At 37.4% G+C, this 26,644-nt stretch overlaps 2 protein-coding genes across 8 annotated transcripts in view; one reads left to right on the top strand and one right to left on the bottom strand.

The window, feature by feature from the left end:
* Positions 1-17,049, bottom strand: part of PAN3 (poly(A) specific ribonuclease subunit PAN3) — a 129,693-nt gene extending 112,644 nt beyond the window's left edge. For all 7 annotated transcript variants that reach the window (XM_078070535.1, XM_078070534.1, XM_078070533.1 and 4 more), the window contains exon 1: positions 16,620-17,049. In XM_078070535.1, coding sequence (XP_077926661.1) covers positions 16,620-17,049 — 430 coding nt within the window. The remainder of the gene's footprint in view (positions 1-16,619) is intronic.
* Positions 17,050-17,506: 457 nt separating this feature from the next.
* FLT3 (fms related receptor tyrosine kinase 3) overlaps positions 17,507-26,644 on the top strand; it is a 109,079-nt gene continuing 99,941 nt past the window's right edge. The window contains exon 1 of the mRNA XM_078070528.1: positions 17,507-18,447. The gene's annotated coding sequence lies outside the window, so the exon portion shown is untranslated. The remainder of the gene's footprint in view (positions 18,448-26,644) is intronic.

The raw sequence follows: 26,644 nt of genomic DNA on the forward strand, positions 1-26,644 counted from the left end.
TTCTTCCTATGTTATAGAAGCTAATACAATAAAACCATTATTGAACTTGCCAGAATTTAAGTATCTATGGTCAATGTCTTACCTTAGTAGATTTTAAGCAAGATCCACTGGACTAAAAATAAGCACCTAAGCATAACAAAATACTTGCAAAACAAATGAATATTAAACTGTCAGAGGGCAATAAAACAATCTTATAAACATCCCATCCTTTATAATACTTTATCATTTAGAAGTATAGTTTGCCCTAATTTATTACCAAATTTCTGGTAGTGATTGAGTCTCACTATATTAAAATTGGTTTACATTCCTTTAGAATACACAACTTTGACAGAAGAAACTTTATGCTCCCTAACAAAGAAAAAACTGACTGGGCTTAACAAAAAAAAAAAGAGGGAGGAAGGGAGAGGGTTAAACATGGCCAGTAATTAGGGTTAAAAAATTAAACATTCCACATAAAGACCCAAACTGTAAACAATTGGAAGAAAACATAGGGAAGAGCTACTTGACATTGGTCTTGGTAAGAATTTTTTTAATGAGACACCAAAAGCACAAGCAACAAAAGCAAAAATAAACATGTAGGACTATATCAAATGAAAAAGTATCTACAGAGCAAAAGAAACAATCAGCACAATAAAAAGGCAATCTATGAAACAACTGAAAATATTTGCAAACCATCTCTCTGATAAAGGGTTAATATCCAAAATGTATAAGGAATTCCTAGAACTCAATAGCCCTCTAAAAATATCCAATTAAAAAATAAGCAAAGGACTTGAATAGACATTTTTCCAAAGAAGACACACAGATGACCACCAGGCACATGAAAAGATGCCTGATATCACAAATCATCAAGAAAATACAAATTAAAACCATAGTGAAATATCCCCTTACACCTGTTAGAATGGCTATTATCAAAAGATAAGAGGTAACAAGTTTTGGCGAAGCCATGGAGAAAAGAGAATCCTTGACCACTGTCAGTGGGAATGTAAACTGGGGCAGCGACTACTGAAAACAGTATGGAGGTCCCTCAAAAATTAAAAACAGAACAAATGATTCAGCAATCTTACTTCTGGGTAAAGTAATTCCCCCCTCCCCCCGCCTTCTCCAAGGTTTCACTTTCCATAGTCACCCATGGTCAACCTCAGTCAACCACATGGAAGCAGATGATCCTCCTGACATATCATCATAAGGCCAGTGGTAACCTAACACCATGTCACAATGCCTACATCATTCACCCTACTTCATTTGATCATGTAGGCATTTTGTCAACTCACATCATCACAAGAAGGGTAACAGTACAATAAGATATTCTGAAAGGGAGAGAAACCACATTCACATAACTTTTATCACAATATATTGATATATATTGATTGTATTTTATTATTGTTCTTAATCTCTTACTGTGCCTAATTTATAAATTAAACTTTAGTATAGGTATGTATGTATATATACGAAAAAGTATAGTATATATAGGATTCATACTATCTGTAATTTCAAACATCCACTGGGGGTACTGGACTGCATCCCCTGTAGATAAGACAGGATTACTACTTTGTATATATATACAAGGAAATGGAATCACGATCTTGAAGAAATTTCTGCACCCCCATGTTCACTGCAGCATTACTCCAAGACATGGAAACAACCTACATGTCCATTGACAGATGAATGGTTAATGAAAATGTGATATCTATATAGATATATAGATAATATATATGTGTAAAATGTGGTATATACATATGTATATGTGTATGTATTCATACACACACACACACACACAAAATGAACTATTACTAAGCCATAAAAAAGAAGGAAATCCCAACATTTTTGACATCATGGATAGACCTTGAGGGCATTATGCTAAATGAAATAAGTCAGAGAAAGACAAATAGTGTATGTTCTCACTTATGTGGAATATAAAAGAGCCAAACTCAAAGAAATAGAACAGAACAGTGGTTGCCAGGGACTGGGAAGTGGGAGAAATGGGGAGATGTCGGTCAAACTTCCACTTCTAAGATGAGTAAGTTCTGGGGATCTAATGTATATCATGGTGACTATAATGAACAAAACTGTATTATATACTTGAAAACTGTTAGAAGAGTAGTTTAAAAGTTATCACCACAAAAAAAAAAAATGTAATTATGTGAAGGGATGGAGGTGTTGACTATCCCATGTGGTAATCATTTTGTATATACTTGTATCACATCATCACGTTGTACACCTTAAACTTACAGATGTTATATGTCAATATCTCAATAAAGCTGAGAAAAAAAATTCCACATATATACTTACACTTAACTTTTCCTATTTTGGAAAGAAGAGAATGGGATTTGATACTTGAAGAGTAGTTAGGAAAATCACTAACCTATGATACATTATTCTATTCTGTATATATCATGAAGATACTAATTTTTTTAAGTTACTAAGAATAGACACATATCCCACCTACCTTATGAGATGCACAAACAGAAAAGGTGTGTAGAGTACTTTTAAAGTTTAAATTACATAAGCATAAGACACGTTAGAGAATTTAATTACCAAGACTAGATAATTAAGCACTTTTCACTACTTCAACCCCCTATTTTTGCAATCCACTTTAAGTAAACTTTACACCATCTCTATGGAATAATAGTTTGCAATCCACTATAAGTAAAGCTTACTATTTCTATGAAAGCTCTATTATCATCTCTATTATTGTAACTTGAATCTGTACAGAATAATAAGCAATTCAACAATCACTGTGTAGATATGAACCTCAGTCTGAATGACAACTGTGGCAAGGTTGATATTACTTTTATTGTGCAGTTAAGCAAACTAAATGATTTAGGGAGATGAGAAAGCTTGCCCCATGTCCCAAAGCTAGTACGTGACAGAACTGGGATGTAATGGCAATCTCTCGATTGCATGAAACTGCCTTCCAGTTTTTCAGAGAGGGAATTAGAATCAAAAGATGAAATTTCAAGCCTGTACTTTTAAAATGATAATGAGGCATTCAAACTTTGAACCAAAGGATCTTACAGTACCTAAAGAATCAGAACTTATACATCTGTCAACAGTTACCATATAAATGTGTATGATGATAACCCACTTTAAAAAAACAAAAACCCATCCTCACAACTTAACTAAATAAATGTTCTCCTTCTTCTTCAGTCTTGTCCCCTCTTGATGAAACGGGTTTAACTTTCCAAAAACATCAGAATAAACCAATGTTACCCAAAGGGAATTCTGAAGTCAAGTAAATTTGGAAAAGGCTGGAAAAGTAAAAGTAAACCCAATTTCTTCACTACACAATTTCTCAGAGCCTGTGTCTACAATGTGAACTGTGACAACTCAAAAAGGAGATAGAGTACTTCCCAAATGTACCTAAAGAACCCTTTCTACATGGAGCAGCTTGAGGGTCTAGAATTCCATAGAACAGCAGAGTGGCACAGCGGAAGCATGCTGGGCCCATAGAATTCCATAGAACACACTACAAAAAGTGACCTCTGAAAATACTGAGTGGTTTTCCTCTGCCAAAGAGGGCATCATAGGCAAGATGCTGGCAATGCTCACCCTATGTGATAAAATCCAAACTTCTCAGTCTGACATTAAAAAGCCCTCAACGATCTGTTCTCAATCCATCATTTCCCAAAGGTACTAGGTTTGAGTCTCAGTTTTGCCACTTACTAGCCACAAAGTTTTGGGCAAAATGCTTATAAAATGTAGATTATACCATTACTTGTAAAATGAAATTCATACCATCTACTCTGCAAACTTCAATGAAAAATTATGAAAAAACAATAAAACAGTATCTTGTAAGAATCCTGATGGTTGCACAACCCTATAATATAATCTACTAAAACTGAACTGTACACACTTACAAAGGGTGATTATAGCATGTAAATTGTATTTCAATAAAGCTGTTTTATAAAATCAGTGGAGAAAAAAGGAATTATTCAATAAATAGACTTAAAACAACCGGGTATCCATCAGGGGGGAAAATGAATACACAGATATTTCCGAAAGACCAAAGATTATAGTGTAATCAAAGTTTAAAAAATAGATAGATATACACATACACATCTATTATAAAAAGATCTTTATAATAATCGTAACATTACTGAACTCCCTCCTCCAGTCAAAATGATATACTCACTATATTTTGAAAGTCTACACTTTACAATATGGAGTACCATCAATTCCTATACCTACATACACACACACACACACCCCCCAAATTCCTATACCTACACACACACACACACACACACACACACCCCTCTATGTTCTTCAAGACCCAGATATATGGTGGAAAAGAAAAAAATACTTGAAATTAGAGACACTGAGTTCCAATCCTACTTTTGCCACTCACTGGCTGTAGGACCTTGAGCAAACAATCCTCTAAGTTTCATTTTTTCATCTGAAAAAGAAGGCAATACCATCTCTCACAGGGTTGTGGTAGGGACTCAAGTGAAGCAACCTATGCAAAGTGCCTAGCATCCTGTCTCTTAGGTAATCATAAACATTTTTTCCTCTTCACCTGTTTCTAGAATGCATTGCCCAATTATTCCAAGCTGTTAAAACCTCTACCTCTTACCATACCATTCATTTGACTAAAAATATATATACATTTCCTTTGACCTATCTTTTACTGCTGTCTTCAACTATTTAAACCTTTAAATTCTTACACGTTTCTGTACCATCTACCCATCTAAATTATCTGTTAACTGGGGCGCCTGGGTGGCTCAGTTGGTTAAGCAACTGCCTTCGGCTCAGGTCATGATTCTGGAGTCCCGGGATAGAGTCCCACATCGGGCTCCCTGCTCAGCAGGGGGTCTGCTTCTCCCTCTGACCCTTCCCCTCTCATGCTCTCTGTCTCCCATTCTCTCTCTCAGATAAATAAATAAAATCTTTAAAAAATAAAATAAAAAAATAAATTAAAAAATAAATTATCTGTTAACTGAGATTTGGGACTACTTCTATTTTTTTGGTAGTCTAATCTAGTAGCACATTTGTATAAACACTTATTTACAGTTAAGCCCTTTTTAAAAATAGGTATCTTTAAAAGATGATAAAAGAGGGGCGCCTGGGTGGCTCAGTCATTAAGTGTCTGCCTTCAGCTCAGGTCATGATCCCAGGGTCCTGCGATCGAGCCCCGCATTGGGCTCCCTGCTCCGCGGGAAGCCTGCTCCTCCCTCTCCCACCACTCCCCCTGCTTGTGTTCCCTCTCTCGCTGTGTCTCTCTCTGTCAAATAAATAAATAAAATCTTTAAAAAATTAATTAAAAAAAAGAATCATTGAAAATGTAATTAGTTAAGATGAGGTCATTCAGGTGAAGCCTAATCCAGTATGACTTTATTTTTCTGGTTTCACTATGAGTTTCCTTTCTTTTTCTTTTTTCCTTTTCAAATTTTTTATTTAAATTCTAGTTAGTTGACACCAATAGGACTTACGACTTTATAAAAGGGGAAATCTGGACACAGACACATACACAGGAAGAATGTCTTGTGAAGAAGAAAGCAGAGATCAAGGTGATGCTTCTACAAGCCAAGGGATGCTAAAGACTGCAGACAAACCACCAGAAGCTTGGTGAGAGGCACGGAATAGATTATTTCTCACAACCCTTAGAAGAAAGCAACCCAGCCAACACCTTGATCTCAGACTTCTAGGCTCCAGAACTGTGAGACAATAAATTTGTTAATCACCCTCCCCCAATCCAGACATATAATAAAAATAAAAGATTAAATGGGGGATTACTAAACCAATAAACATAAGCTTTAAAAAGTATCTTAGTTGAAATTAAGTTAAGAAGTTTCTAAGTAGCCAAGATAAAGAGGAAAAAATGTAAGTTAAAAATACTCACCTAGTAAAATAACAAATACCAATTTTTTAGAGCAAAAACACTTCCTAGCACTAAGCTCTTCAGAAATTTTTATAAGGATTTTTATATATGGAGTACTGATCATCATGCATCTTCATATAGGTAAAAGGAAAATTTCTAGAAACATGTTTTATACTAATTTTCAATAGAAGTAGAAAACAGTATTAAACCACACCCAACTGAGGTAATAAAAGGCTAAGAATATTAAGTACTTCCCTTTTTAGCCATTTACCTAGACCAATCTTCGCCTCTTGAACTCTCATCCTCTTGCTTTGAAACATTCATTTCTGGTTCTGACAGAGAGACAGATTAGATATAGATAGATAGACAGATAGACAGACAGACAGGTAGACAGACAATAATAACAGCTGCCGCGTATTGCTTATACACACAATCTCAACAGTCCTTTAAGATATATATCATTATTGCCTATTTTGGTGGCAGTGCCAGAGATGAAATTTGAAACAAGAACAAACTTATTTGAAAGGCACCAAAAATCACTACACTACATTCCTCTCAGCCATTCCTACAAACTCAGACTCACCTTTACAACCACCTATTATTAAATGTCTTCAAGTACATGTGTGACAGGTACTTTTAAGCTAAAAGATATATCCTTAACTCCTTTCTCTCTCCCATCTACCCTCTCAAAGTAGCTGCTTCATCAAATCGCTCTCAAATGCGCCCCCTATATTTCATTTCCACTTGCCTGAATCAAGTCCTTGGCATTTCTCTCTTCCACTGTCATAAGGCTACTCCAAACTGTTCCCTATCTCCATCCTTGGAAGCCAAAAACTCCTATGGTTATCTCTTAAAGACATAGATCTTAACACTTCACTTAGCAGAGCCTACAAGGGCCTTCACAACGTGGCCACACAACCTACCATCTGGTACCATTCTCCATAATACAGCCTCTTCTCCACATCAGGTGACTACAGAACAAAAGCACGCACAATGCTGTCTCTCAAAATCAGTGTCCTTTCATCTGCCTAAGATGCCTTTCTTTTCTACCAGGTATGCTTCATACATCTTTCAAAAAATAGTTCAAATATTCCCTCTTTATGAGACCTTCCAAAATATCCCTGAATAGAATTTGTTATACAACTTTATACCTATAGGGTATCATACTATGCCAAAATTTATACATTTCAAAATCCTTTACTAGACTACGCATTCATAAATGGCCAGAACCACACAGCTTTGCATTCCCTGATACCAGTATAATACCTGGCACAAAAGTGTTCAAAAAAAGCTTGATAATTAAACTCTCTAATCAGTGCCCAGAATGTACATATACTATGTCATATTTACTAAGTAGTCATCTGCATACTGCAAATAAAATACACCTCCAGAGGCAAGTTGACATTGTTTTAAAAACTGTAAGTTCTACCTGGCAAACTGGCCCTTATGAAAGTTATCACGTGAACCTTTGCACCAAGATAGACACAGCAAGGCCTATGGGAAGACCCAAAAAAAAAAAAAAAAAATTCCTGAAACAGCAATTTTACATGATCAAAGTGGCTTAACAAGAGCTCAGCTGAGAGCTTAGTGTTTCACACTGGAATATACATAGTACACTGTTTGGAACTGAAAATTTAAGATATACATTATTACTTAGTTTCCAGAATCAGAGAGGAACTGCAATACAGTAAGACTGTGGTAAACACTGGACTCTGAGGAGCACTACAATACTACAGCTCTTCCAAGGTACACTGGCTACAAACTTGACAATAAGCAACTAAATAAATTAGATTCTCAGGTGAAGCTATTTAATATTTAGCACTGCCCCTTTGATTACTAATTGAAAAATGTCTTCCAACAAGACAGTTCCAGTTTAGGATCTGTGTCAAGATAATTGCTTTTTCTATGCAATCAAAATCTGCCAAGAAATAAATGTTTTGAGAAGTTTTCCATTGTTCTTGCTTTCTCAGTAGAGTAAATCGGAATTTAATAATAGAAATTGTGTTTCTTAAACCAGCTTACTCCTTGTGCAAAGTATCAGTGTAAGATCATCCAAACCCATAGTTTATTGAGAAGTTAGGAGCAGAGTTGGCTTTTTTTTTAATAGCAATTATCATCTTTTAACATACTACAAAATCTTGGGGGTTATGTTTACAAATACTGCCCACACCCCCATTAAAATGGAAGGCTCACAAAGGAAGGAATATTTCATTTATTGGTAACTAACGTATACCAAGAATCTAAACAGTAGCTGACACAGAGCAAGTGCTCAGTAAATGTGTGTTAATCAAATAATTAAATAAAATTAATGAATCTCCACTTTTAGACCTAATTATACTAAGTTGAAAGTTTGCCAAAATCTAAGTTTTTCAAATACATTATTTGTTTACATTAAATCTTTTTATAATATATACCAGAGGACTCAGCTAAAATTTTTATTTTAAAAACTGCCTTTATCATTTTTCCAAGCCTTGGGAGTAGGGAGAAAATACCCTGTCCCATCATTGTCAAGACTCTTCCTCAGAGATAGCTGACATTGCTATAAAGTCTATGAGCCATAAAAGGTCACTTATGGAATTTAAGAGGCCCGATTCCATTTTGTTTTTCTTCACCTCTGATCTCATCCTTTCAATCAAGTATACAGTCAGATTCAGGAACAGCAATATTAAACAACAGAATAAGCTTAGGAACAGATAAGCAAAATAAGAAAGTTATATCTAATAATTTTTAAAGTCCTTTCCCGTTTTTCCAGCTCTGTCATGCTCTACCTAATATTTATGAAAACACCCTAAGATAACCCTATCAAAAATGCAGATAAACAACGAAAGACTGTTAAATAATAACACTAGTCTTTTATTAAATATACAAATGAAATTTCCCAACAAGTATTAACAAATACTAATCTATTAAGTTGCAAAAGATGTGATTTATAAAACTATCTCTAGATATGTGAGCCACTGGGAAAAAATCTTGCTGGGGCAGATTTGATATGGATGACTATTTCAAATATCTTATTTCAGCTAATAATGTATAAAATACAGATTTTTTTATCAAGCTATAATTGGCATGGAATGTTATATTCGTTTTAGGTGTACAACATAATGATTAGATTTATGCATATACTGCAAAATGATTACCGCGTTAATTTTAACATCAATCACTACACAGTTACCATTTTTTCCTTATGCTGAGACCTTTCAAGATGGACTGTCTTAGCAACTTCCAAGTAACAATATTGTTAACTATAGCCACCTTGCTACACATTACATACTCAAGAATTATTTATCTTGTAACTAGAAGTTTGTACCTTTTGACCATCTTCATCCATTTCTCACACCCCTCCACTCCCCACCTCTGGCAACTACCAATCAATTCCCTGTATCTCTGAGTTCAGGGATTTTTTAGATTCCACATATAAGTGAGATCATATGGCAGTTGTCTACATAATTTTTTTTTAACGTACCAAGTTTGAACCAAATTACTGAAGATTCTATATGCTTAACATATGTGCATATATTTTGTGTGAATTTATGTATCAATGTACATAATGCATTAAGATACAACAGCTTAGTGCCATTATTTGTAATAAAAGACTATAAATAGCCTAAATATCCATTAAAAAGAATAATACAACATACAGTGGAATATTATGCAGACTTTAAAAAGAGCAAGGTAGATTTGTGTGTGTGAATGTCGAACAAACCACAAGATACACAATTCAATGAGAAAATTCAAAGTGCTTCCGTGTGTGTGCACACGTGTATATGTGTTGGAAGGTGCTAGAAACATATAAATGATTGTATAGGCAAAGAATATTTCTGAATGCATACATAATAAATTAGAAAGAGTAACTATCTTTTGGAAAGGAATCAGGGAACTAAAGGAGGGAGACTATTTTTCACTGGGTACCCTTTTGTGTTAAATTTTTAAACTGTGCATGTATTACATTTCTAGTTCCCAAAACAAGACATTGTTTCCTATTTTTTTAAACTGGAATTTTTATAATAAAAAATGTAATTAAAAACTAGCTTTAGAAAAATAGGAACAGGGGCACCTGGTTGGCTTAGCCAGTGGAGCACGAGACTCTTGATCTCAGGGTGGTTGAGTTCAAGCCCCACATTGGGTATGGAGTTTACTTTAAAAAAAAAAAAAAAAGGAACAATAACTTTATTTTTAAAGAAAAAATAGATAACAAAACAGACATCAAAAAAGGGGAGAGCTTTTTTAAGGAAGAGGATTGTTATCTACATGCCAATTAACTCAGCCAAGATTAGTGAGATCAACATGCCCTTCCCTGTACTGGATGTTAAACTGCTGAGCAGTCAGTGTTTTTTAAGAGTTGTTGGGAGGGGAAGAGGATCTAAAGATCAAACATGAAGTAATTTGTTTTCTAGAACATGAACATTTAGAACACAGAGTATTTTAGAGCTAAAAGCATTTTGGACATCATGTACTCCATACCCCATTCTCCCATTTTACAGATAAAGAAACATTATTGCCACATGGACTAAATGACTAGTTTAAGATCACAAAGTTGATTTTGTAAGAGCACTAAAATCAAAATCTTTGTACTTGTATATATTGGCTTTCTAACAGCTATATGAAAACAGTACATAAAACAAGTATTTTATCATATTCCACTTATATAATCTCAGACTAAACTATTTTATAAATAGGATATAAAGTTAATATGGAAAAAAAACATGAGAAATACTGCTACAAAACTTAAGTGTGTGTGCATGCACACACAAATTATGGACTGAACTGTTTTCTCTCAAAATTCATATACTGAAGCCCTAACCCTCAATGTAATTGTATTTGGAAGTAGAGCCTTTAGAAGCGCAAAAGCAGTATATTAATAACTATTAACCCCAGATAATAAGATGAGGAGATTGGTCTACTTTGACTTTATACACTACTGCTCCAATGGAAATTTTTACAAAAAACAGTTGAGTTTTGTAACTAAAAAAAAATTAAATAAGTGAAAATCAACCCTAAAATATATAAATAAATATTCAAGTCTGTCAATAAATGCTCCTAGCACAAATCTTTAAAATATCATTTCTGGGTTACTGTAAATGTTCATCACTTTGTACACAAAGTAGATATGCCTATAGAAAAGCAAACCAAAAAATGCTGTCCCATAATAAATTTCCCGAGTTAAAAAACAGAAAAATTCAGCAATAAATACAAATGAACTCTTGATACACACAACCTGGCTGAATCTTGAGAGAACTGTGCTTAGTGGGGGGGTGGGGGACTAATCCCAAAAGATTTCATGCTACATAAGTCCATTTAAACATTCTTGAAATGACAAAATTACAGAAAGGAGAGCAAATTAGTAGTTGCCAAGTTTGGGGAGGGAGTAAGGGAGGGTTACAAAAGGGCAACTAGAGGGTGATAAAACTGTTCTATGTCTTGGACTGTGTTGGCTGGTACACAAACATATAAGCAAGAAATTCCACAGAACTAACTGCACATGTGTGGGCACACACGAATGCAAATCAGAGTACAGAAATATGAATATGAGTGGGCTGTATCAATCAATGCTGGTTGTGATACTGTACTACACTTAGGAAACATGTTACAGTGGGAGGACAATGAGTGATGGAACAACAAGTTCTCTGTGTATCATTTCTTACAACTGCATGTGCCTCTCTAATTATCTCAAAATAGAAGGTTAATTTAAAAAGTAAAAAATCCGGGATGCCTGGGTACCTCAGTTGGTACTGAGCGTCTGCCTCTGTTCAGCTCAGGTCATGATCCCAGGGTCCTGGAATCGAGTCCCGCATGGAGACCCCTGCTCAGCGGCTCCCCCTGCTTGTGCACACTCTCTCGCTCTCTCTCTCTCTCCCTCTCTCTCTGACACATAAATAAAATCTTAAAAAAAAAAAGGGAAAAATCCTATAAAAGGGCAAAAATATAAAGATATTCTGCTTTGTTTTGGCAACCATTTATCTTCTTACATGGCTATTTCAAATGCATGTTTATGGAAAGAGTGTGCACTTTTACGCACTTTTATTCATTAACTGAATCTTACCTCAAATTATGATAATACATCCCTCTTTGAATATTCCTCATAAAACTTATCAAGGCTTAATATGATCTTATACATGTGTTTGTATTCTCCTCTACAATACAATCTGCCCTCTCCTTTAGGGCAGAATTTCATTTCATTCAATGCTGTATTCCTATTACCTAGTTTAGTCAAAGCTTGTCCCCTTGCAAGCACAATATAAAATGAGTGAAATGAATGGAATTATAAAGTCTTTGTTATACAGTGTGTGTATTATCCAATAAAAATGTTTAAACCTATACCAGCTATCCTAATGACAAATTCCCACTACTCTCTTTCCTGTTAGCTGATACAGGTAAGTGTAATCCTGACTTAAACAGTTTGCCACACACATTATATAATCCAAAGTAAATGAACTTTAATTTATCCACTGTTCTCTTCCATTTGGACAGACAACCACAGCTTAATAATCTAGGTATTTCACTAGTCTTAAAAGTATATTCTCAAAAATTGGAGAAGAAAAGAAAATATACAACTTACAGACTTATTATTAACAATACTGAATAAAAGCAGCAACTACGACTAAAACCTCACTATGGGCCAAGCAATGCACTGATAGTGTCATATGCAATCCCACTGCAACTCTGAAGTAAGTGCTATTGTTACCCCCATTTTTAAAATAAGAAAAACTGAGGCTTAAAGGTTTAAAATTTAAACAAGATCCCAAACTAATAAGAAAGCCAAGATTCCATCACAGATGTGTCTTACATCAAAGCCTTCACTGTTAATTAAGGAGTCGAACTGAAAAATATGTCTGTTTTTGGTAAAATAAATCCACTGGATTTCAAATAATGTACAAAAAATATAAACACTGGCATATAGTTTAGCTGCTAAAAATTGAGCACCCTGAAGATTAAAAGTCTAGCTAGCTGAAAATTAGAATTACATTATTAAAATGTCAAGAATCAGTAATTCAATTGAACCCAAATCAAAACACATTTAAGCCTCAGAAGATCCCAAGTCCAACAGAAATACAAAATGTCAAAAACTTAAATTCTTCTTCAGGGGCACCTGGGTGGCTCAGTTGGTTAAGCGCCCGACTCTTGATTTTGGGCTCAGGTCATGATCTCAGAGTTGTGAGATGGAGCCCCACTCCAGGTTCCACGGTGGGTATGGAGCCTGCTTAAGATTCTCTCTACTTCTCCCTCTGCCCTCTTCTCCCTCTACCCCCCAACCCCCCACCACCGCTCCCAGGGGTTCTCTCTCTTAAAAACAAAACAAAACACTTAAATACTTCTTTACAAAAAATAAACTGTTATTTGCCAAACAAAAATCCTGAATGCCAGAACATGTTTACTACTACACTGCCAGGTGAGCAGAGGAGCTGGAGAGCTGGACTAAGAAAATGTAATACTCTGTATACATAAAAGGTAAGCAACAAATTAAAGTATGGTTCCTTCACAAAACTGAAGCATCACTGCAATTAAGTATATTAAGAAGAAAAAGCCTTTGTGCTTCAGTTTTCCAATACTTGCAAAATAAGGATAAAATTTTCTCTTGCATTTACCTCAAGTTTTAACATGATCTGAAACACTAACAAAGCAATTCTGCTTTGTGAGGTAGTAAAGCAAGGGTCAAAAACTCAAACGCCTAAAAGTAGCCGGACACATAAAAATCACATCTAAGTTAGGGAGGAAGGCAAAACTGAGAGTCTTGCCCCAACAGTCCTAATCCCAATACAAGTAAGAGCTGCCCTTCAAAGGAAGTCAGAAATCTACTTCTATATTACATCTTTTGATTTTTAAATGTTAACTAACTACAATCCACACACATGCAAGAAAAAATTATCCTATAAATTTGAGCCACCAAAATGGCTAAAATTATAAGACCGCTAATACCAAGTATTGGTGAGAATGCAGAGCAACTAGAACTCTCACACATTGCCACAGGGAATGTAAATATGATACAACCACTTCAGAAATCATCTACTAAATCTGAACACATGCATACCCTATTATGACCCAGCAATTCAACTCCCAAGTGATCCAATAGAAACCTTGACTTTTTCATCAAAAACCATGTTCAAGAATGTTCAAAACACTGTTTTTAATAGACAAAAATTGGAAACATTCCACTGCCCACCAACAGGAAAATGAGAAAATGAAATGTGGTATATTCATACAATGTAACACTATACAGAAATGAGACTACAACAGGCTGTTTCTGCATCACAGGAATGGATCTCACAGATATGTTTAAAGAAAGAAGCCCATTCCTATAAAGTTCCAAAAAAATGAAAAATGAATCTACTGTGTCAGAATGTAGTGTTAGAAATCAGAAGTCACATTTGAGAAAGGGTACTGACTGAAAGGGGGCAAGAGCAGGACTTCTGGGGTTACTGATTAGGTCCTATTTTCTTGATCTGAGTACTGATTATAAGCTGTGTGTTCATCTTGTGAAAATTCCAAAAACTTCTCATTTGTACACTTTTCCCTGGGTATGTATACCTCAATAAAATCTTTTAACTCATACATGCACACACCAAAGATTCCATGTAGCCCAAACAAAATATTCCTGCAGGCAGATCTAGCTTATCAGAGCAGATCAGTTTATGACCTCTCAGCTAAGGAAGCGCTGTACAATCTTACCTTTAAAGAAGAGCAAAGAAAAAATAAAACTGTGATGCTAGATGATCAAGGCAGCAACTAACAAAATTTAAATTTCTCCTGATAGCACTACCTCTTAGAATGTGTTGCCTAGTTTGTCTCATGCACTTAACAAATCAAGCCTGTTTCCAAAGATACAGCAAAGAATCCAGTAAAAGGTGGAAAGCAAACTAAAAATTAAACACTTAAGTGTAAAAATTCAAAGCAGCCATTAAATTACCAACACAATCCTCTTCCCTGATTCCTGAACAACTTTACTTGCCACTCACTGATACGAAGCCATTTGCTCTCATCTAAAAGGAGTCACAACCTACATACTACTCAGTTACCAAGAAGTCTACAGCAAAAAAGAGGAGCCTCAGGCTTCACCCAGGCAAGTTAAAGCAAGCCCTACAGAACCTAAATACATAACTCAGCTATTTAATCAAATCTGTTAAATGACTATTAAGTTTTAAAATGCCTTCTTTTGCAATAACTACCTGTTCTCTCAAGATCCTATATCCCAAACAATTACTTTCCTTTTCTGAGGTATGGAATGATCCTCACCTTTGAGCCATTGCCAGTATCTTTCCTCCACCTCCCATCTTCACCTGTTTACAATATCATGCCTTATCTTTCATGTCCCAAATCTACCTACCTATGTGTATTAGAAAATCCTAGAAAGATAACATTAAATTAAATGCCAGCATTTTTGAAAATGCCTTTCTGTACGTAACAAAGCTACCGATTAGTTTACCCGTACTATTCAAACACTTTTAAATTACTTTGAGCCACAAATCACGGGACCAGCAAAAAGTTTACCTTGAAAATGCAAAGTTGCTACTCCAAAGGGATAAATTTCCACCAGTAAAGTAACCATTTTTTACAAAACACTTTTAGTTACAAATTAATTTTCTGAGCATATCAATCTGGCCAAATGCATCTACATTAAAGTTAGGTCCATCACAGCAATCTTTTTTAAAAAAGCAAATCTCTGGGAAAACACTAAATAATCCTCATAAAGCAAATAACTGCTAAATAAAGGGGGGGGGGGCAAAAATGTATTAACGTCCAAATTGCCTATCAAATTATTTTAAGATCTAAAAACTGTTTAGAATGCCCAAGAAAGTAAGCCTTCCCCCTTTTGGTTTAGAAATAGTCAATATACTGAGAAACAAAAAAGAAAAATCTGCCACCTGCTCTGCTTCTTGCTTAAGAGCAACCTTCTGTAAAATAGATTGCATTTACACTAATAATTGTAAACTCCACTCATCAAAAACTAAAAAGTTTCAAGGCAATAGATAATGACAAGTGAAAAAGTAAAAAGTACCAACAGCTTTAAGATACTCGAACTCAAGTGCTCAGTCGCACACAAGTGAACGCTGCACAGGACATGTTTTAAAGGCTCCATGCTGAGTTTGCTGGATACCAAGTTGTAGAAGACAGGATCCCTACTGACACCCAGCAAACTTATCTTGGCTTCAAGAAAACTATGCTGAAATGCGAGTCTTGATGTATTCCTAATCTGAACTCTCGACTAAACCTAAACACAACATAAAAGCTGCTGTCCCTTCACTCCTAATCCTTAGAAAGCATCCTGCCTGGAAAATCTTTCTCCCATAAGCCTCACACAAACTTTTTCCGTTCTTTCAATCTACTCTAGGAAGCCTCAAGCCCGCCCATCACCTCCCGCCCCCTACGCACACACACCCACTAGGGAACCTCAACACTCCGCAGACACCACTCCACACGGGCACGCAAAACACATGTGCCTGCAAACCCAGCCCCTTTCCACACCCCCCCGGAAACGACACCCCCTTTCTCACACACCGCACGCCACAGCCCATCCCCCTTCCTCCCCGCCCCCACTCACAGCACCCCAGTCCACCCACCCACGTACCGGGGAACCCAGCCTCCCCTCACTCCCCGGCTCGCCTAGGGCTGTGAGGAGGGGAAGCAGGAAGAAGGAAGGAGGGCTCAGGCCCGGCCTAGGCCTCTCAGACCGCCTAGGGAGGTGAAGGGGGGGGACCCGCAGGCAAAGCTCGTTGCAGGGCCTCATCCGGGCCCCCTCCAGCCCCAAGCCTTCGCTCCGCCGCCGACCCAAGGCCGGGATGGCCCTCCCAGCCCGGACCACACTTACTTGCCAGCCGCGGTCCATCGAGCACCCCGCTGCTACCTCCTCCGCCGGCTGCGGCTCCTGCACCCGGACCCCCTAGGTCCGGCTTCTTGGGCCCAGGGGGCGGCCCGGCTCCCCCGCCCGGGACTGCTCCGGGCGGAAAGGCGGCCACGGGCGCGCCCGCCAGAGCCAGGGGGACGCTGTTGCTATGGAGGCCGAGGGCCGGGGCAGCTCCGGCGGCCGGGTCCTCATGCAGGAACTGACACTCCTCCCCGTAGAAGCAAGTCTTATCCTTAGCGTAGTAGCGGCAATACTTCAGCTTCACTCCCGCCGCCGCCCCGCCGGGGACACCCCCGACCCCCGGCGGGGCCACCACCGCCACTGCCGCCGCCAGCGAGGAGGAGGAAGGGGAGGCGGCGGCCGAGGGGGGCGGGAGGCCGCCGCCACTGTTCATGGCAACGCCGCAGCCTCGTCTTCCGCTGCCGCCCGAGGAGCTGCCACCGCCGCCGCCACCATAGACCGAGGAGGGAAGGAAGACGCTGCCGGTGCCGGATAAAAGCCTGGGCGGGTGGGTCTGTCCCGCTGCGGGAGCCGGAGCCGCCCGGGGAGAGGGGGGGAGGGGAGAGGGGAGGGAGGAGGGGTAGGAGGGAGGGGAGGGGAGGGGGAGAGTTGGGATTCTCTCTCACTCACTCTCTCGTTCTCTTTTCTTAAAGGGGCCGCGCGGGACGACGGGGTGGACGCGCGGGCCCAGACGGGGCCTTCGAGGGCGCGGGCTAGGGAAGGGGAAGCGGCAGCGATGAACCGGCTGGGAGGGTGAAGAGGCCGGTTTATTTTTAAATTCTGCCTCCACTCGCTCTCTCGCGCTCTGGTTCCTCCGAGTTGTTTATTCCATTTTCCTCTTCCTGAGAGGGCCGTCGCCGCTGCGCAGGCGCGCCGAGGCGCGGTGGCTTGTGGGTAGCGGGAGCGCGGGGGGAAGCCTCGCCAGGCGTCCGGCCCCCGGGGCATCCGCGAGCGGGCCGGCGGTTGGATGGGCTGTCCGCGGTGGCCTTCCCAGACGCTGATCGGGGTGGTGAAGTTCTCACGAGACGAATACCTTCCTTTTTTGTATATCCTCTTATTTATAAAACCAGGCGTCCTTTTTTCATTGAAAAGACAAAATTAACAGAATGTAAACGGTCAGTTTGAGGGGCCGCAGCTTGGGAAGGAGCCCAAGCCCTTGCTCTATGTGAAGTATAGTTTCATCTGTTTGCCACACTTCCTCTCCCTCTTTTTTCACCACCTTCTTTTTCCTTCTCCTTGAAGGTGATGAGAGCTGCAGGACTGATTACCTTAAGTTCTGGGCCTTCTATCAAAAAACTGAGCCAAAAAAGGTTGATTTGGACAAACCCCCTGCTCACTGCAGCACCTGTTCTCTCTATTTATATTACTGAAAGGCTTCAGTAAAATATTATGAAAAATAAGATGCCACCTGGGGACAACACTGCCTAGGCAGCGCCAGAACGTTTCATTTATAAATGTGCTGGATTGCTTTTCTCCAATCAGCCTAGTCTTGATTTGAAATTCATTTTTAAAAGATAGTTTTTTCCTCAGAGATCTCTAATGTTTTGCTGCGCTGTATTAAAAAAAAAAAAAAAGTTTTCCCTTGCTATGAAGGGAAAAGTAGTTTTAACATTTTAGTTTTTCTCCTGTAAAAGATTTTCTCAGAAGACAGTATCGCAGTTGTGAATGGGGAATATTTGTTGATAGTATTTAAGGAATTGTGGCAAACAAAAGAGATCACAGAAGAACGGATATAAGCAAGTGTACTACACTGCAAACAGGGGGGAAAGTGGATCCCATACATCACAAACTGGTAAGCCTGGTGATGTTCCTTAACTAAATTCAAAAATAACATTGTCTTATGTCTTTTGTTTAAAAACACTTTCTTAGATTTATTATTCAGCAAATATTTATTAATGCCCATTATGTGTAGCAGGAACTGCTAGGAGCTGGAGAAACAAAAGTAAACTAGATGCAGTCTTGTCTGAGTTCAAATGGATTGTTCATCCCTCTGGTTGCGGAGCCCCGCATAAAGTACACAGGCAATTATAAAGCAGTGCCTTAAGTGCTAATCTTACCACATTGGCTATTAGAGGATGTTAAAGATGTTAGACTTTCTGGACAAAGTTGATACCATAATAGAAGTTGAGAACATCTGCTTTGAATTCAGACATGTGAATTTGTAAGCTGAGGCTTAATAGCTGTGTTACTCTGGGTAAGTTGCTTCACTTCTCTGTGCCTTATCTGTAAAACTGGTAATAGTATCTACTTGATAAAGTATAAACTACGATATGTAGAGTGTCCCATGCTTAGTAAGAATTCAGTAGATTTTAGCTATTGCTATTAGTAGAATTGCTGCTAGTAGTAGTCAACATAGAAGGGTGCAGAAAATAGCTTTACAGACAAAGCAGACAGCTTGTGCAAAAGGCCTTGCAGTGAAAGAGAGCTTTCATTGTTAGAATGGTGATCACAAAAGTCTCTGTATGGCACGTTAAAGGATTTAACTCTTTCTTGAGGGCAATAAAAAGTTATTACAGGGTCTTAAAAAGTCCAAATAAGGACATGATCAGATTTCCCTTTAGAGAAAAACATTTTGATTCTTCTAAGAACCCTATGAGGAAAGTAAGGAAGATGGGTTATCACCATTTTGTAGATGAACAAACTGAGTAAGGTCTGGCTTTACACAGAGTTACCAACTTGTAAGTTGCAAAGCCAACTTACCAGTACTTCTAATTATAAAATGTGCTCTTTGAGGAGGGGGCAGGGGCCTGGGTGGCTCAGTCAGTTAAGCAAACAACTCTTGATTTCAGCTCAGGTCATGACCTCAGGATCCTAAGCACAGAGTCTGCTTGTCCCACTCCCTCTGCTCCTCCTTCCACTCTCTCTTTCTCTCAAATAAATAAATAAAATCTTTTTTTTTTTCCAAGTACTCTTTCCATGAAACATTTGCCATCCCTAAATGAACATGTATGTTTATTAATGGCTTGGAACTATGGTGGACAACAGAGGTTCATTAAATTCATGCCAAATTAAGGGTATCATTCAAATAAACTGTTATTGAGAATCTGTGTACTATGTATCAAGCAAGCTCTGTGCTAGGCTCTGATACACAAAAATGTGTAAAATACAGCCTGGAATCATGAGGGGAAAAGCCAAAGAGAAATCATCCCTCAATACGCCATTTGACAGAGCTTTCTATTAAATCATTGTGAACAAGATGGAGAAGAGTAGACTAAGATACTGTAGTTAGGTGATCTAAGTATCTTTTATTAGTCATAATCAAAATGTTGATGAAGCTGCCATTGAAGCTCTTTAAACAATATCGAAAGAGTATTGATAAATTGATACATGTCAACATGGTCTTTACTATCTTCCTTTGGACTCTGTTCTTAACGTTTTATGAAAAAATATTATTCACTGCCTCGATGGAGAAATATATAACATGTTTAGCAGATCTGTAATGGGTTGCAAAACCAGTGGGGATAGATAATGCAATAAATGACAGATTAGGATTTGTGAATGTCCATCACCTGGAAAAAAATGGACCAGTGCTAACAAATTGAAATCTGAATTAAATTGGAGGGAACCAGAGCAAACAGGCATTTTTTTTTTTTTAAGATTTTATTTATTTGTCAGAGCACAAGCAGGGGGAGCTGCAGGCAGAGGGAGAAGCAGGCTCCCCACTGAGCAGGGAGCCCGATGTGGGACTCAATCCCAGGACCCCAGGATCATGACCCGAGCCAAAGGCAGACACTTAACCGACTAAGCCACCCAGGGGTCCCACAAATAGGCACTTTAATATATTACTGATGATACAACCTTTCCCCCCTGCCCCCCCCAAAGCAAATAGGCAATATTTTCTCAAAACCCTTTAAAATATACATTACCTTGAACTTGGCAAATAAGTCCTAAGAAAATAACTGTAAATAAGGAGTTTTATGCTCCCATGTAATCATTGCAATATTTCATATGAAAGCCAAATAAGAAAGAGTTGCTAACAATGTAAATTCTAAAACCAAAAAGAATGGTTAAATAGTCAACTATCCACTTGGAATATTATGCAGCCATTTAAAAAGGCAGCCATGATGATGTACAGTAGTGCTTACAATACAATGTAGATATTTAACATGATACAAAATTGTATATGCTGTGTTATTATAATGATGTAAACAATAAAAAACCTAATAGAAATAACGATAAAGTAACTGCCTCAAAACATCAACAGTGGTTTTAGTAAGGTGGTAAAATGACGGAGTAGTTTTTTCCTATCTTTCCTCTTCTTCCCAAATTTGTTTCATGAATATATATTATTTCTATAATAGAAAAATAAGCATTAAAAATTTATTGTAATTTAATCTTAACCTTTTAATTCTTAGGAGTTAGTACATGGATGTTTGTTTAATTGTGTATTTTTGGTTTCATTTTGTTTTCAAATAAATTAATTTTGTGAAGACAAGCTGGACACTCATTTGTTGCCCATTTCTTCAAATTATCACTAGTCCAGTATTTCCCAAAGTATATTTCACAGATGACTGGTTCAGCAGTGTATTAACTGCTTTTACACAAAGGAAAAGGTTCTATTGCTGAGAAAGTTCGGGAAATGCTGAGTTAAACAACTTTGTCTTTTTCAGAGCCTTGAATATGTTAAAAAAAAAAGTGTTAAAAAATTATGGTAAATTCTTCTTACTAAATCGATTTAGTAAGAAGAATTTACCATAATTTTTTAACACTTTCTTTTTTTTTTTTTTACTCATCTTGCAAAGTCAGTGTTCCTCAAACACATTTTGAGAAACAGTGTCCCAGTCACCTGCCTTCCCATTGTCCCGGTATAACCTATTTTAAAATGTGTCTGCATTCTTCAGTACCAGCCCCCCCATCCAACCCTTCTACCTTGCTTTCTACTTCATATGGCCATAAAAAGAAAGCACTAGGAGCCCCTTCTTCCATCTAGGACTGATCCTTTCACTGATGCTCCGAAGTTAGAACATTTCCTCAGGAGTCTAGTGTTCTCCATGCAGCATCTTCTCTGACTCTCCTCGTAGTATGTGAATATGTTAAGTCTCACACTAAAATAATGTTTAAGGCATCCATTCCTTTCTGTTGTGAGCCTTTTGTAATCAGAAACAAAAATGTTTTTGTTTTAAAAAATACCAGAAAGAAACACTGCTGGTAGGAGGGCTAACTAATATGGCCACTTTGGAGGGCAATTTGGCAATATTTGTAAAATTTTCAAATATCCATGCCCAAGACCCAACAATGCCACTCTTGGTATCTCCCTTAGAAAAACCCTTTTGTGCTCAAGGAGGCATGCATCACAATGTTCATTTGAGGCATTGTTGATAATAGTGAAATTGGAAATAACCTAAATGTTCATAAATACAGAGCTAGACCTATTTGTGCCATTACACTCCAAGAGCTGTTGTTGAATGAAAAAATCACAAAACAGGTAAATATGGAATATAACACCTTTTATCTAAAATAAAATATTTCCTACAGTGATATATATAAATGTGCACAGAAAGGACTGGAAAGATAAACATTACATTGCTAACAGGATGGAGATCAGGAGTAGTGGTGAAAAGGGACTTTATCTGTGATAAACATCACAGCTTTATCTGTGATGTTTCAGATTTTACAAGAAGAATATATGCCTGCTTCAGTAATTAAAATTTGATTTTAAAGAAAACCCTCACTTTCCATTGGTTTCCTTCTTTTGTCCTAACTTCTCTATACAGGCAATTTATTTGAGTCATCCTTTCATAACCAGCCTCTTCATCTCTATTCATCCCTTAATCGAGAATAATTGGACACTGCCCTTGCTTTGTTTTCTTGTTTTGCTTTGTTTTGTTTTTTGGGTTTTTTTATTGCCCTTGCTTTGTTAAAGTATTTTTTTAACCAGGGCCACTGCTGATATTCATTAGCAAATTTATTAGCTGCTTTTCAGCCACTTTATGCTCCCTCTGTAATATTCAACAGTAATAACCATTCTTGCGGCGCTCCTCACTCAGCTTCCAGTCACCCCTTTCTCTTGTGTTTCCTTCCTCCTCTTTCGTGTTGCCTCTGCCTCTGCCATTCAGTGCTGCCTGCATGGTTGGTCTTGCAGAAATACTGTAAATGCATTTCAAGTAATTAATGTATTAAAACTTAATACAATGCATAGGATATCCTCTGAGGCTTAAACTTGTGTGGTGAACACACAATGTAACGTTAATGAGACACAAAAGTACACTGGATTTGGAATTAAAATAACTGGTTTGAAACCTGGTTTTTACTACATTAGACCCATGTGGCTTTTAGCAAGTCTCTTAACCTCTCTTAGCTTCAGTTTCTTAATTTTTAAAATGAAAATGATACCTACTTTATGGGGCTGTCTTGAGGGTTGAATGATCTCTCTGCCACTAAGTAAACAAAGTTTCTATTTACAAAATAATTTTAACCACCTTTCTGTGTAGAAGGCATTTTACTTCTCACAACTTTATATCTTATTGCCTTTAATATTACTACTTCTAGCACTCTCACTCATGCATCCCTCTCCTTTTATGATGATGATGTCGGCAATTACTGTAATGATGCCTCAAATTCCAAAGCATTTCACAGCTTACAAAAGCAGTTGGGCATAGTTTTCGTTTCTCCTCCCAACTATCCTGTGAAACAGTTAAAATGAGAATGTTACTTTAATATTGGGAGCCTGAGACTTTAAAAAGATCTCTAAGGTTCTATGACTTGCCCCAAGATAGTCAGCTTAGACTCTTTAAAGTCTTGTGTTTTTTTTTTTGTTTTGTTTTTTGTTTTTTTTTAAAGAAATTTAATTTTTTTATTTTATTTTTTTATTTATTTGCAAGAGAGAGAATGAGAGAGAGCACGAGAGGGAGGAGGGTCAGAGGGAGAAGCAGACTCCCTGCTGAGCAGGGAGCCCGATGTGGGACTCGATCCAAGGACTCCAGGATCATGACCTGAGCCGAAGGCAGTCGCTTAACCAACTGAGCCACCCAGGCGCCCTGTTTTATCATCTTTCTCCTAATCTATAACCATTTCGGTAGGGTTTGTGTCCTCTCATTCTGGATTTTCTTACTGTTGCCAGCTCCACCTTGGGATTAATATATTCCCTCCTTAGCCTTCATCAAAATGTACCAAATTCATATTTCATTCCATTGGATACTCTGTTAAGATAGCCCTCAAGCAAGTCTGGGGGTTTGAAACCCATAATTACATACTAATAGAGGGTAACTTCCAAAATTATTTATGCGTGCTTTAATGGTAGTATTTGCAAATGCAGCAATATTCCCACTTCTGGATGGAAGAACTGTGAGGTATGATGAAATAATGAGATTTTTTTTCTCCTTCACCTGATGATCTAAATGAACATTACTTTCCAAGTAGTCACTTTGGTAAAAACAAGGCTTCTTCTAAGTTATACCATGTTTTTGAGATTTACTTATGCACCCTAATCACATTTCTAAAATATCATCATGGTAGCAAATCTTCATTCTTTAAGGGAAGACCAGATTTTTGGAGATGACCCAAAGTTATCAGAGCTAGGTGTGATAAATGATAAAAAATAACTGAACAGGGCCATGTCATTTGTGATTTAAAATAATGATGTCAAAATAAATAAAACCAATATTCTTGTGTGACTTAAAAGCTGATGCTGAAAATAATTTCCTAAAAACAATGGCAAAACTATAAGTATGTAAGTGTATAATGTTCCCATGTAACTATAATACACATTCTACAGGGAATGTGTTCATTTGATTTTATAGTCTAAAGTGTTTGGTTTTTGAAAAATATCCTAGGGTCTTATTTTTCACACATTTCATATCTCCTCAAAAATATTTTGTAGGCAACTGCCTACTTCCATAGGAGGGCTATCTCTTTAGGAAGGGTTCATTCTTGAGTATCCTTTACTAAAAACAAATCTTTAGACAACTCCAAGTCATTTTCGTGCTATAAAGATTATATCCAAAACTGCAAATAATCCATAAATCACATTTGCTTTGGGATATAGTGTAAGAATTACATTTTTTATGGGTGGCCTCTAGCAACATTCCCCCAGCAGCAGATTGCTAAAAGCTAAAGTTGATGTTAATTTGTATTAAGTACCAGTAATAGGGAAAACATCACATTTTCTGAGTAGTTAGTGATTGTGTTGTTAGTGATAGAAGCCTGAGTTTAAAACATTCTCCCTTGGGGCGCCTGAGTGGCTCAGTCGTTAAGCATCTGCCTTTGGTTCAGGTCATGATCCCAGAGTCCTGGGATCGAGCCCCTCGGTGGGAAGCCTGCTTCTCCCTCTCCCACTCTCCCTGCTTGTGTTCCCTCTCTTGCTGTGTCTCTGTCAAATAAATAAAATCTTAAAAAAAAAAAAAAAATTCTCCCTCAAGACAACTAAGGTGGAAACTACATGTGGATAAGTTAGGATTGACTATTTTTGACTCTCAGAAATGAAATTGACTGCATTTATATCTATTTCTTCTATATTTGTAAGATTGTGTGTCCTCTTATGCTCTAAGTTCTAAGTTCTGCTCTATAATTCTATATAAGATTATTAGCAACTTCCTAGTGTTTATCTTGTTTTGACAAATTTCTGGTGCACTTAAAAGTCTTTCTATTTGTGGCAGTTAGAAATAACTGATATGTTGGGGCGCCTGCCTCGGTGACTCAGTCAGTCAAGCCTCCAACTCTGATCTCAGCTAAGGTCTTGATCTCAGGGTAACGAGTTCAAGCCCCGCATTGGGCTCCATGCTAGGTGTGGAGCCTACTTAAAAACAAAAAACAATTGATATGTTGAAAAAAAATTTTAGTGTATCTGTGACCCTCTACAGAAGAGGTAGTCTTTCATCAATGTCATCATACTTGTATATAGTGTACCGATTTTAAGTCTTGGTGGTAATAAAAGTAATTTGCTACATTCCTTTACAAGTTTTCAAAGAACTTAAAGACTATTGTTCTATTCCTGTGTGAAGGCAAACATGATTTTAACATTAGTTGTACCTTGGAAATAACCCTGATTATTAAAGGAAATCACTGTTATCATCCATATAGCTACCACCAGCCTTACAGAAGTACCTTCGATTTAGCAAAGCTCACTGCCACCATTTCTGTTGATTAGGCACCCCTATTCCAGAAAGTCACTCAACATTCCCATGTGTAATATGTCCATTATTATAATTTATATCTAATAGTGCTATATTAATAATTTATTTTACTATTGCAAAGGTTAGATATTTGTTGTGCAGATTTTCTAGTTTATACTCTTTGGTGAAAAGCTTTATATCAGACTTGCTGAAAACAATGTATATGTTAAAACAAGAATCTTAATAGGATATGCCATTAGTAAAATTAAAATGAAGCTCCTTGAAGCAAGAAACTGTCTCTTGCACAGGTCTGCTCAAACCTCCCACATAACCTAGTGTAGAGCAAGGATCTAGGTACTCCAGTTTATTTAGGATTTTTGATTGGCCTAAGTGAAAACAAAAATGAGTGAAAATATTAACATTAGGTAAAGAAAAATTAAGGCCAAAACATTAAGTGTGAAAAAGAGGAACATTATGTAAAGATAAAAGGTGAACTCCACAAAATAATAATAATCTTAATAAACTTTTATGCACCAAATAATATTACTGAATGCCAAAATGCAAGAACACCTAGCAATACAGAACTTGGTTTGAATCACACGCAGACAGACAGACATACACACACACATAATTATAATGGTAGAGTTTAATAAACCTCTTTCAGAATTTAACAGATAGACAGAAAAAACAGGGATATTAATATATTAATAATATAATCAACTGGCTTATGTTTCAGCCAAATAGAGAACTTCGTACCCTATTACCAAAATATATATTCTATTCATATAACTATGGAAGATTTACAAAAATTAAACATACCCTTGGCCATAATATAAACCACGATACATTTAAAGAGAGAGGGATTTTATAGGCTACATTTTCTGATTACAATCCAATATAACTAGAAATCAATGCTAAAAAGAGGATAAGAAAGCCCAC

The sequence above is a fragment of the Halichoerus grypus genome, chromosome 4 (genome assembly GCF_964656455.1).
Source record: "Halichoerus grypus chromosome 4, mHalGry1.hap1.1, whole genome shotgun sequence".
NCBI classification, from domain to species: Eukaryota; Metazoa; Chordata; class Mammalia; order Carnivora; family Phocidae; genus Halichoerus; species Halichoerus grypus.